The sequence below is a fragment of the Schistocerca cancellata genome, chromosome 9 (assembly GCF_023864275.1).
Source record: "Schistocerca cancellata isolate TAMUIC-IGC-003103 chromosome 9, iqSchCanc2.1, whole genome shotgun sequence".
NCBI classification, from domain to species: domain Eukaryota; kingdom Metazoa; phylum Arthropoda; class Insecta; order Orthoptera; family Acrididae; genus Schistocerca; species Schistocerca cancellata.
Genome location: NC_064634.1, coordinates 520,948,929 through 520,963,014, shown reverse-complemented (window position 1 = coordinate 520,963,014; position 14,086 = coordinate 520,948,929). Strand labels below are relative to the sequence as shown.

At 38.3% G+C, this 14,086-nt stretch overlaps 1 protein-coding gene across 1 annotated transcript in view; it reads right to left on the bottom strand.

Moving 5' to 3' along the window:
• Positions 1–350: 350 nt before the first annotated feature.
• Positions 351–14,086, bottom strand: part of LOC126101542 (aminopeptidase N-like) — a 145,947-nt gene continuing 132,211 nt past the window's right edge. The window contains exons 14-15 of the mRNA XM_049912181.1: positions 4,611–4,680; positions 351–2,503 (exon numbers count right to left, since the gene is read on the bottom strand). Coding sequence (XP_049768138.1) covers positions 2,279–2,503; positions 4,611–4,680 — 295 coding nt within the window. The 3' untranslated portion in view covers positions 351–2,278. The remainder of the gene's footprint in view (positions 2,504–4,610; positions 4,681–14,086) is intronic.

Here is a 14,086-nt window from a genome sequence, read left to right as displayed (position 1 = left end):
GAATTTCATGAAGTTTGGATGCTTGCGTTCTTCTGACTATCACTTAGTAACAAGATGGAGCCAGTAAAAAACCTTTTAATAAAATGACAAGTCTTAATATGTAGAACCTCTAATGGGAAATCATGCAGCACTGAACTGCGAGATGCTTTCTGCAATGTACCAGTATTTGACATTAGGATAAGTATGACATGAAGAGTCGACCTCAGGTGCCATGCAGCCAAATTTACAGGCTTATATAAATTTTGTAACGTTCTTGTTTCATTTATTTAATCATTTTTAAACACAATATATTATACTGTCATTAATTTCAATTTTATCGAATACAAAAACATCTTTATTCTGGTTCTATCGCTACTAATCGATACTTGAACGTAAATCATTTCGTAGTTCCAAAATACTTTTCACAAGAACTGAACCTAACTTTTCGTTTGTAGTTTCTTAAAGAACTTATATACACGTTAACATCTCCCAGATAATAAATCTCATGACATAAGCGACTTTGTAAAACGCAGTGTTAGCGAACATATTTTGAGAATTTTAGTACTAAAAACTAAGGACCCATTAAAACTTAATGTTGCAGAGTGGGAGGAGAGAATTAATACTTAAATTTCCACTCTCAGTTTGTAATACTTTTATGGACTTCCTTTCTGGAAGCAATACAGATATTTGTAAGGACAAATTAACATCAACATCACATAGTGCTTTATAATTAATAGTACACACTAACCAACTTATTTCTGCGTAATTTTTATTCTGAACAAGAAGTTTAAACGGAACATGCTTAAATCTAGAGAAAGAAGCCAGAGAAGACTAATTTAAATTTCTAAGATGCTTAGATGTTTGACAAACATGGGCACCAATGTTGAATATTTGACAAAGACTTTTTCAAACCACTGCTTTCAACAGTTACGTCAGCAGTATACAATTATTTCACACATATATAAATTTACAAACTTTAGTTTATGGTCTAGCAGAGATTTGTGTGCACTGCTTGGAGGTACTGTATTGTTAGTTTCTGTATTTTTCTGATTCATGAGGGTTTTGTTGGGTGTTTCCATGGAAATGTACATTTTTGCTATCTTTTCCCATAATTTATTTAGATATGGAGCAAAATTAGTGCTTACAAATATGAGAACAGAAAGTGCTCGGTGTTGTGTGTCTTTAGTCTGAAGACGGCCACTGGCTGGCAGGAATCAGTTATGGCATCCTAAAATGCTCGTGTGGTTGTGTCATAGATAATGTAAAAAATGAAAAGAAACTTGTTTTCTCCAAATAGTAAGTAGCTGCGCTGGATGTGTTAATTTACAGCGCAAACATGATGAAAAATAAAAGAAAAGAAAAGGAAATAGATGACGAGTAGCAGAGTTCAAACCAAGAAGTAACACAGACAAACACAAACAAGTGGGAAAAAATTACAGATAGGATTACTGATAGTCTGCAAGCACTCCCTAAGGAAGAGTCCTAGCACAGGTGTCTGAAATGGGAAACAAGAAGGGGGTACTTGCTCCTCCCTCCACCTATCTTGCAATCTGGAGTACAGAGTATTTATTCATCATAAAATTCTCATATACTTCTCAAAGTGATTTCCCACGATTCTGGTGAATCACGTGTTCAGCCAATTGTACCAATTGTACCACTCCGTGGTTGCCTGCACTGAGGCAATACAAAGACTTTAGCAATTGCTGTATAGCCTGTGTTTGTTTGGTCGTCACAATGTAGATTTTAGTTTACTTAAGAATTTTATGCCCCTCCCCCAATCCTAATAGACAAAAAAAGAAAAATGGTATACATTAAAACTTCAAAGATAAACCCCGACTGACTTACTGGAGTACATGGGCATCTTGAAATAATTGTATAAGTAATCGAGAAATTGGAGACACAACAATATGTGGAAATGAAGTCAATATGTGAGAAAGTTCCCTGAATGAAACTGTTCCTACGAATCACGGAAGGAAAAGAGGAAATCAAAAACTGGAGAGCTAAAGGAGTGTTAGTGTAGAACTGTCATAGTGGCTTAAGTGTGAACCTATGTTCGTCTGTATAGGTCCAAAGAAGAAAAGAAACTGAACACTAAATGTTAACTTTTGTTTCCTTTATCTGGCTTAACACATTTTTGTTCTCCTTTGTTCTACTATCTGTTACAAACTTTAAAGGGATATAGTTTTTCAATAAGAATTTTTTGTTGCGAAACATATAAACACCTGAGGGTTTCCACCACTGGGCGACTACTCTACCCCCTATCTCCGAACTTAAAATCGTGCTTCTCCAGTTACGGAACCTAGTTGAGCAAAGCTAACACGATGCTCCCGACGGCAGACAGCAGGAGGCGCAGGGTCGTGGAGACGGCTGCCGGTGACCCTCTGGTGACTGCGCTGTCGAGCCAGGCCCCCACCTCTGGCACGTGGGCCTCACCCCAGGCCACCTGCTGCTCCGCCTTGCTGATGGCACTCTGGATGGTGGCGTCCACTGCCTGCAGGTCTGGCACACTGGACAGGGACCTCAGCTGGAACAAGAAAGACAGGGAGGTCTGGAGATTTTCGGTTATACGGTGCATTGTGAGGCAATCATTCCTCTTTCTTGCGTAGTAGGTGTACACATATGTCAAGATTATGTCATACATCATAATTCTAATCCAGCCCCAAAGGAGACACATTTGTTTTCTTTACATTTCTATTAAATTTCAAAGGCCGAGCTAACTAATTCTCTGTATTTCCATTTCCTTGCTGCGGTGATCTCAGTCCGAACACTGGTTTCGTGCAGCTCTCCACCTTAATCTATATTGTGCAAAACTTCTTCGTACTCAATTAATCACTCTGACCCTCATCCACATGAACCTGCTCTGTGCGTCTGTATAACTTTTAATCCACCACACTTCACTCCATTACCAAACCGACGATTCCTTGATCCATCAGGATGTGTCCTGCCAGCCGATACCTTCATCGAATCCAGCTTGTCGTAAATTTCTCTTGTCCCAATTCCGTGCAGTACCTCCTCTCTAATTATTCGAGACGTCCATCTTATTTTCAACATTCTCTGGTAGCATCACATTTCGAAAGCGTTCTTTTTGGCTGCACTATTTATTGTCCAACTTTCAATTCTGTACAAGGCTGCTGTCTGGACAAGTACCTTCAGAAACGACTTTCTAATACTTATATTCGATGTGTGTGTGTTTTTCAGACAGAATATTCTTGCTATTGCTACCTACATCAGCCATCGTCAGTTACGTTGGTGCACAAATAGCAAAACTTGACTACCACTTTCAGAGTCTCATTTCTTTCTATTGTTTCCTCTGCAAGACCTGATTTAATCCGATTGCACTCAATTGACTTTTGTTTTACTTTGTTGATGTTCAAAGTACAATCTCTTTTCTAGTCAACTGTATTCTCTGACAGGATTACAACTTCATCTGCAAACACAAAATCTTTATTTCTTTTCCCGGACTTTACTTCTGTTATCAAATTTCTTCTTGGTTTCTTTTTCTGCTTCCTCAGTGCATTCTCAACTAATGATTCCCGCTTATGTCATTCGACCCTTATAACTGGTTTGTGTACAAGTTGTAGATAATTTTTTAATCCTTATATATAGATAATTTTTTAATCCTTATATATAGATAATTTTTTAATCCTTATATACTTCCCTGTCACTGCCAGAATTTCAAAGAGTATATTCTAGTCATCATCGTCGAAAGATTTCTGTAAATCTTCATACACCACAAAACATAGATTTCCTTTTCGTGATTGTATCTTTCAAGAAAAGCCATAGTCAGTATGGCTCTATGCATTCCTACATTAGTCCTCGAGGTGAGATACGTTAAGCCAAGTGCCAGAAAATTAAAATAATGTTTCTCCCCAGCTGAAGCTTATATTCCTCGACGTCATCTTCCAGAAGTTTTTTTCATTCCACTGTAAATGATTCGTGTCCATATCTTGCAGCCACGACTTATTAAACTGATAAACACCATCCACTTTCTAGGAGTGCTACTCCAGGAAGGTACGCAATAGAGTCCAATGGAGCTTGGAAAGCAGCTCACACATGAAAAGCTTTATTCCCTGTGAGTGACAACGTCATTAGGGGTAGAGCTTAATATCGGACTCGGGGGGATGTTCGATATCCTCGTCTTTTTCTCAAGCAGTTTAAGGTACTGTAGAAAACCTAAATTGGAATGGCCAAGTAGAGATTTGAACACTAACATAAAATTTCGTGTGGACAGATTGCATGCTTTGTGGGGCATGCTGAAGTGTACTGGCGCCTCTCCGATCCGTTCCGACCGTGTACCATACAATAAGTATATGTACTTTATTTGTTTTACATCCCAGTTGGACTCCTACTTATTGGCTGTCACAGTTACATGATCATATCTGTTCTGGTTGTTGAGACTATGACTTCACTGTGTGCGTTTTGTCTGTTAACTGGTATGGGTTCCACGCCTCCATCTAAAACATGTGAAATACGTGGTGGGATGGTTACTTCCAAATAAATGTCCACAGCTGATCTCAATCCCCACTTTTGGCCACCATGTCCATCTGAACTTTCTCTAACTATTTTAATGTTCTTCAGCTCTAAATATCATTTAGTCCTTCTCTTCTTTAATATAAGACATGCAACCTCACCTGATTCAGTTGTTCGTTTGTCACCACTTTCCCAGCGAGTCCACTGATGATCTTCTGCAAAACGCTGGGCCTGGGAAGCAGAATATTAAGTTATGACGCGTCTGAAATGGAATATTATATTATTAATCCAACACGTTTACACAACCATGTGAAGATGTGAAAGAAAGAAGGAATTATTTCGTAGTTTCAAATAGCTTGCAAAGTCTTTGGATGAATGCTACGAATCTTACGAAATCGTATTAGACACCCTCTTTGCTACATCAGGAAATGTATCGAAGAATGGACACAACATGTGTGTAATTTCTGTCAGAGAAAGTAAACTTAAAGAACCGAACGGTTTCAAACCACTTTAGAGGGGAGTGGACAACATTTTAGGCAGTTTCCGTGAGGCAGACAACACAAGTTACTGGTGCCTATGTCCGGTAATACTGTGAACGGGAATCGTCAGGGAAGCTCTAAACACACCCACAGCTCTGACAGAGAGCAGTTGCACACACTCCATTCTTTTTTGGAGGAAATAATTTACTTACAAAATAAAAGCTTTATTTATACGTGTATTCGATTTGTACCGTGTTGTATCACTGATTCAACATTTTATTTCAACTTACGTTAGAATACTGGACAATTTGTACATCATTCTTGGGGCATTTATTAGAGTTCGTCAAAATAGTATACAGTAATCCTTTTTTGAGAAGATAGCAGTGTTAGATGAAGTTCGCTGATGTTTAGTTAACATACTCACTGTTCGTTCTCCATGTTAGTCAATTTTATGGATCATTGTATGATTAATCATAATTACGTTGAAGATATCATTTTCCATTCATAGTACTTATTCATATGTAAATATGGCTACGTGATGATGATTTACAAGGTTTCTTTTGTTTAATACAGATGTGAATTAATAATTCCTACCCATCAGCTCTACAGATCGCAAATATATGGAATGGATGCAGTATCATTGAAAAACTTTTTAGTTTCTTTTTCAAATTTAACTTTTCTGTCTGTCAGATATTTTACATCATAGGATAAGTGATGAAAAGTTTTGTTGGTAGCATTGTACACCTATTTTTTGTCTTAAAGATAAACTTTTGGTATTGTAATTAACTACATCAGTGTTCCTTTTTACCCTGCTGTAAATTATTCACAACAGACTTTGTGAGAGAAATAAATACACTGTGAAGCTTTAGTCAAAATATCTAACTCCTTAAGCGGATCTCTCTAAAATATTCATCAGTCAAAATGTGCTCTAAAAATAATATGAGTTGCTCGTCGGTGATCATTTTGTTTATTAAGAATGAGGTATCCCAGACCATTATTTCGTACATAACGCACTGAAACTGTGGTGTATCGAGAGGTTGTAACAATGGAAAATTGTACTGAAATGCAGGAGGATCTGCAGCGAATTGACGCATGGTGCAGGGAATGGCAACTGAATCTCAATGTAGACAAGTGTAATGTGCTGCGGATCATTTAGCTACAAAATAGCAGGTCAGCAACTGGAAGCAGTTAATACCATAAATTATCTGGGAGTACGCATTAGGAGTGATTTAAAATGGAATGATCATATAATGTTGATTGTCGGTAAAGCAGATGCCAGACTGAGATTCATTGGAAGAATCCTAAGGAAATGCAATCCGAAAACAAAGGAAGTAGGTTACAGGACGCTTGTTCGCCCACTGCTTGAATACTGCTCAGCAGTGTGGGATCCGTACCAGATAGGGTTGATACAAGACATAGAGAAGATCCAACAGAGAGCAGCGCGCTTCGTTACAGGATCATTTAGTAATCGCGAAAGCGTTACGGAGATGATAGATAAACTCCAGTGGAAGACTCTGCAGGAGAGACGCTCATTAGCTCGGTACGGGCTTTTGTCAAAGTTTCGAGAACATACCTTCACCGAAGAGTCAAGCAGTATATTGCTCCCTCCTACGTATATCTCGCGAAGAGACCATGAGGATAAAATCAGAGAGATTAGAGCCCACACAGAGGCATACCGACAATCCTTCTTTCCACGAACAATACGAGACTGGAATAGAAGGGAGAACCGATAGAGGTACTGAAGGTACCCTCCGCCACACACCGTCAGGTGGCTTGCGGAGTATGGATGTAGATGTAGATGTAGATGTAAAATACGCAAAATTATCGCGAAGTAAGGGAGAGAACGCCGCAGACATGATACGTGAATTGAGATATCAATCGTTAAAACAAAGGCATTTGTCGTTGCGGCAGAATCTTCCGGCGAAATTTCAATCACCAACTTTCTCATCCGACTACGAAAATATTTTGTTGGCGCCCACCTACATACGGAGAAACGACCAACATAGTAAAATAAGAGAAATTAGAGTTTACACACAAAGATTTAGGTGCTCGTTTTCTGGTGCGCCATTCGAGAGTGGAACGGAAGAGAAACAGCTTGGAGGTGGTTCGATGAACCCTCTGCCAAGCTCTTCGTTCTGAATAACAGAGTAATCACGTAGATGTAGAAAATATGTTGGCTTACTGATTTTTCTCTCCCCAAGATTTGCAATAATTAAAAGTGCAAATGTGACTCCACTGAGGTGTCTTAGGACTTCAAAATTGAGTGTTTTTTAGTTTAAATTCACAGCAGTGTGGGGATCTAAAATTTTTGAAGCTCCGCCATATTACTATTTCCTTACTATATGTTACATCTGTCGTTGGTGTACTACATCTAGATGTGCTGAACTGAACATGAAAGTGAAAGAATTTGCAGATCACTCAGTAACACATTTAAGAACACTCTGTACCATTTCGTCCATTGCTGTGTGTCTGGTTGGAGTAACATAATACCAGTGTCATCTGCAAAAAGAACCAATACTGCTTGTTGTCTATTCGAGGAGTGTTCGTTTACATAGATGAGAAACAATAGTGGGCCTAAGATTGCTCCTTATGGAACACCATACGTGATTTGTATCCAGTCAGAAGAATCTGCCTGTCAACGTTAGCTGAATTATTAAACAGAATATCCTGGATTGCTTTCATTAGATATGACATTATCTATTGGTTGTAAATACCGTTAATTCCATAAAATATCTGTTTATCTAGAAGGGATTGTGATTCATAAAATAAAATTCCTTCTATGTGTTACAGGAAACTACTAGCGCTATTTCATTATTTAAAGGTTGTAAAATTCGGCAGATGAACGTGTAAATGGCACTGTCTTTTGAGCAACTTTTCTGAAATTCAAATTGGGATTTTGTGACAATAATAGCATTGCTCAGATAAGATAATGTAATAGAGTACTGTGATATCACATTTCATATAGGGTCCTTTTATATTTCTCTAATATATCTGAACCATCATTTTTCAGATGACACTATACAGTAGAGACATACCTGAACGGAGAGTAGCAGAACTGAAACAGAGCAAGTTCAGAGGCAGGTAAAATATGATCACCTATCAGTTCGCAGTAGTGGGACCCCGACTCTGCAATAACCTAACTCATTATATTAGAGAACTGAGTAACATCTCCAACTCCAGAAGACACTTCATGTCATATCTACTAAATTAACAATAATGATTACCATTCTCCCTGTATGGACTCATTACCGATGTACATCCTTCTTTTCAACCAGATCTTCCTCGTTTTCCAGTATTCTTAGCTGGTGCAGTCTCCTCATATTTCCTTCTCCCAGAATTCGCTACATCATAAAACACCTATTTTGCACGCCTATAAATTCTTTTTACATCTGTTATTATCGTCATCATTATTACTGTTATTACTATTGCCATAATTAGTGGCAGAAGCAGCAGTAGTACAAGTACTGTCAATATTAACTCTATTAGTTCATCGTCAGTATAAATTACTCACATTTTGACTATGGACACTCAAATCATTTTAATACAATTTGTCATATTAAAACTGTCTTAGGTGAATATAACGTAAAAAAGGTACTGCATATGTGAAACCCTGGGAGAGGGCCTGATGGCCCTAATCAGATCAGGTTAAATAAATAAATAAAAAATAAGGAAAAATAAAGAAAATGTAGAATAAACACATCTACAAAGGACAATTATACAAGTTAACAAAGAAATTGTTCACGATTACTATTGGATGGATAGAGAAGGAAGTAAAACCATAGTGGCGTCCTTTAGGTGGACTAGATAGTCTTCAGAACTTGTGATTTGCCAGAAAAAGAAAGCGACCGCTAGACAACAAAAGTGAAGGGCCCAGAAGTTTACATATTGAGAGGGTATGTGACGTCATGTGTACGATTCCAAACTCTAGTCAAATTTACAAAGAACTTGGCAGTATGAGGCAGTGTACCATTATGGAGCCTGGCTGCTTGCACACCTGAGTCAAACAGACCCACAACTGTCGCAGCTGGACCTCGATGACCCAGATACTGGCACTGAACTGGAGCTGACGTTCGGCAGATGGGGCTGGCAGACAGTTCATAGAGACTAGTGGACGAGCACTGTTCTGTCGAAAACTGGCGCCAGGGTACTGCCGCACGGGAGGACGCAGGACCTCCGTGACGTAGCGTTACGCCGTCTGACTTACCCTGTACTGGCAGAGACCTCAAGTCCTACCTGATGGATCCAAACATCTTGACGCCAGGATAATACCACTTTCTGTCCCCAAAACAATTTGAAGAATGAGACTTCCATCTATCACACCCACATGCCCCACAAATACGGATACTGTACGATTCCATCAGCTGGCCAAATGGAGACATGAGATATGGTCCCTTTCAGACACTGTCTGGAGCTGATAACGCTGTCTCATATGCGTATGCAGCAACTTCGTGTCCGTCACAATGATGACTCAGCAGCTGACTGTGTTCGCACCCTTCATATGCCTCACTGGACCTGGTAAGAAGTACACATTGCCAGCTGTTGGCAGTCTCACCTATCACAGAACATTCCAGCTGTAATCGTTTACCTACCCACCAACAGTGTCTGCATGTATGAAGTAGAACTGACATCAAACCATCTCTTTTGGGTATTTTTTTTTCTTTTTTTTTGTGGGTAGTGTGTATAACCATAGAGTATTAACACTTTGGGATTTTTGTTTCGAGGCAAAGGGATTTGAATGCGGAAATAAATTAAAACCTAAGAGCTTTCCAGCAGAAATTAGACATGTGTATGTTATGAATTAGTAGACAGGAAAAGAAAATAAACAAATTGGGCAATGGACAGGCGGAAGAAGAAGATATGATTACGATCGTAATGGAAATGAAATTAAGGGCGGTTGGGCAACTATCCAGGAGAGTTGATAGTTGGAGGTCCAACGAAGCTCTTTCCTGATTCTAAGAAACGAGAAGAGTGGGGCAATGTCCTCATACAACGTTGACAGACAACAGTAGATTAATCAGGGCCAGCTCGTGCAAAATTTCACCACTGTGCTACAATATTGTGGCTTATAGCCATTTGAGTTATAAACATAGTAATTGTAACTAAATTAATATATTAATTTTACCCATATTAAACTAACAGTTTCAATAACTTTCATCAATCATGGAAGTGTGTGATGTAAACTATTGTACCCCAGGTGGACGATCCACCGTACGCCAGTACGTCAGCAGACATTCGGATTCTGGGCAGTCTGCAACTTTGCTCAAAGACAAGTCAGAGTGGCTTGGAATCTCATCCAAATTTCAACATAGGCAATCAACGTACCTAGCAACTTTCATTGCAAACTCATTGTTGAAAACTGGAAAACTAAAACATCTAACAAATGCGCTAAAGAACCACAACGTACTCATAACAGCCATTCAAGAAACACGATACATGGATACAGATACATTCGATTCCGATGGTTTTAGGACATACAAAGGGAAAGTGGGACCGAGAGTAATGAAAAATGTACCACGTCTAGAAACAGCCTTTATAATCCACAAAAAAATCTTGAACTCAATAGTTGACTTTGATTCCCAATCAGAAAGAATCTCAAGTCTTATATTCAAAAGCACAAAGAAAATCTACACAATTATCAATGCACACGCCCCTATAAATGAGGATAACAGAAAAAAACAAAGAAAAATTGGAGGCCTTTTGGAATCATCTACATGACATTATACAGAAAATTCCAGATAAAAAATCATCATTCTTCTTGAAAATTTTAATGCACAGATTGGCAAAGAAAAAGATATAAGAAAATAGTTGGAGACTATCCTGCACACAAGAGAACAAACAGAAATGGTGTGAGGCTAATAGAACTTTAACAGGAAACGTAGCATAAAACAAATTAAGACTCGAATATACAGCATAGAAAAGATATTAAAATCAGATGAATTCACAGCAGCAAAAGAAACTATTCAGACGCAAAGCTGGGAGGATATCAAGGAAAACCTCATTACTACAGCTGAACGTATAGCACCTAACATAAACAGTAAAAACATGCCGGGTTGTCGCTGGAATGTGATGCCCTCGTTGAAACAAGAAAATTGGCATGGCAAAACTGGCAGTCACAGAAAACAGAAGAAAGCAGATTGAATTTCATTACAGTTAGAAAACTGGTAGCTAAAACTATAAAAAGGATTAAGAAGACACATGAAAACGAAATTCTGCTCCAAATTGATGGATAATTTTCTAAAAACAACACAAGAAGCTTTTACAGAACTGGTGGGTTTGTATAACCACCCACCCTCCAATTTCGAGATGTAAATGGGACCATCGCTCAGAGTAACACGGAAAATTGCAAAATACTAGCAGGCTACTTTGAGAAATTCTTGAATTGTGGACCCATCCTTGAAAATTTTGAATCCATCCGTGAGAAGCCGGATTCAGAACCACCGACGACTGAAGAACTACAGAAGGTCATTTCAGAACTTAAAAACAACAAGGAGTCCAGAGAAAACAAAATAGTGGCCGAACTATGGAAAAAGGTAGACAAAAATGCAATTACATTCCTTAAGTGTGTTTTCGATAAAATCTCGATAGAAGAAGAGGTTCCCGCAGAATGGAGAACAGCTCTCAACCACCCTACCTACAAGAAAGGTTTAAAGACAGACCCCAACAATTACAGAGGAATATTGCTGCTGGATATAACATACAAGATTCTTTCTAAAGTTCTTTTGAACAGGGCAGAGCCGCAATTGGATCCGCAAATCGGGGAATACCAGGGAGGTTTTAGAAGGGGTGGATCATGTTCGGAACAAATACTAAAACTCAAAAACATTATGGCATACCAAAAATCAAGGGCAAAGACATACGTAATCTCCTTCATTGATTTAAAAAAAGCGTATGGTTCGATTGATAGAGAATCTCTATGATCAGTCCTGGAAGAAACGTGTTTGGATAAAAAAACAACTAATATTATAAAAGCGACCTTTACAAATACATTTTCGAAAGTTAAATTTATGGGAGAATTATCGGAACCCTTTGAAATGAAAACGAGAGTGCGACAGGGGGATGGGCTCTCGTCGTTGCTGTTCAATTGTGCGCTTGAGAAAGTAGTCAGAGAATGGAACACAAATATTAAGAGTGCTATAAGACTGGGTTGCAAAAAGAAGAACCTTAAAGTAAATTGCATTGCTTTTGCAGATGATATGGCCCTGTTTACTGAAACAATCGAAGAAGCACGGGAGCTAAAGAAAAAAAATGAAACAAGCAGCTAAAATAGGTCTTCACATCTCCTTTGAAAAATCTAAGATATTGACAAACATCAAGCACTCATGTAAATACATCAAAGTTCTGAAATAGTAAAGGAATTCAAATACCTCGGAGAATAGATTAGTTGGAATGCTGGGGAAAGCAAAGCAATGGAATCCAGAAAAAATAAACTTGAATTAGCCTTCCAACTAACAAAAAATACATACAACAAAAAATCCCTTTCATGGGGTCCAAAATTACACATTGCAAGACAGTGATTAAGCCAGAAGAACTGTAAGAAGCAGAAACACTAAACATGAATTTCAAAGGCCAAATGGAGAAAATTGAGCTAAAGGAAACAAAACTTTTAAGAAAAATCATAGGGCCAAAATTTCAGGACAATAAGATTATATACATCAAAAATGAAACTCTCTACAAGAAAATTGAAAAACTTTCAGGTACTATGCGAAAAACGAGAATAAATTTTTATGGTTATCTTCTCAGAATGAATTCCAACACATTAACTAAACAAATCTTTGACGAAACCCAACTGGTTTAAAGAAACTTAGAAAGATCTAGTAGAATTAAAGATTTCAGAAAATTCACTTACTGTTCGAACAGCTAAATTAATTATTATCTACACAACTGTCCAAACCCTTCATCTCGGAAGAAGAAAGGAAAAGATCAGACAAATGAAGAAATACTGGGCCCTAAGGAAAGAACAACACACAAAGAAATTATTGATCCAGCGAACCCCAAAGAAGGTGAAACTAAAGAAGAAGAACAGTTTCCATATATTTAAAGTTATAATTATTTGTTTAAGATTGTGAAGAATGAAACAAATTTAATGAGAAAAAAAAATTATAGCAGCAGGTATCGAACCAAAGCCAATGAATTGGCAGTCGATGTGTTTGACCACTGGGCTACTTGACTCATACGTGAATTTCTGCTCGAAAACCCCTCACACTCTACACGTAAATAATTAGAGAACTTAAGCGCTGCAGGCGTGTTTACTCACCCCGTCCTACCAATCCTGTCATTTCTGTGAATGAGTTACTTCCATATTTCGGTGAATAAAAATGTTTCGAGTGTTTATCGTATAACAGACGTGCCTCTTTGCGTGCTATCATATACAAAAAGCCTAGTTTCGATATCTTGAAGCGTTTTACAAGTATGAAGTTTGTTGTGACCACAGGATTCCCTACGTACAGAAACGGAAATAAGCATGTTACGCACGACCGTCCGCCAGATATACTAACTCGAGGGCGAAGTGAGATATCGTTCTGCTCTCAATTTCAAATAAAATTTTGATTACTTGTCTACATTTCATACATAGCAATATATGTGCTAAAACCCACCGTACCCAAAGTTTACGCAGTGCGTTTTTACCTCTGCTAACTCTTTAAAATTTCGTGCAGTGCATTACTTAATAACGAAAAGAAATTCGGTCCTTCATCGAGTGAATGTACAAAAATCAAGTGTGTTTACCCAGTAGTTTTCTTGAAACAGAATGATAACCATTCCGTAGCAGCTGGCAACTCCACGCGCACAGACCCCGACACACCACGCGTGACCTACCGACGGACTTAAAAATCAATAACTTGATGAAGAAATGACATATCGTCCTGCTCTCAATTGTAAGTAAAATTTCCATATTCTACCTACATCAGTGTGGCTGAGCGTCATTTCAGCATTTCAAGTTGCTTCCTAGTTACCATGAACAGTGCATTACAAAACATGCTTTTGACCAGTTAATTTACATACTAGCACGCATTCGAAGAGAAATGGCGTAATTTTAGTGTGCATTCTGGCTCGCATTCGAAGAGAAATTGCATAATTTTAGTGTGATTTCCGGCTCGCATTTGGTGTGGAATGACATAAGTTCAGTGGTGATCACATGATCACCAGCTACTACTCTGAAT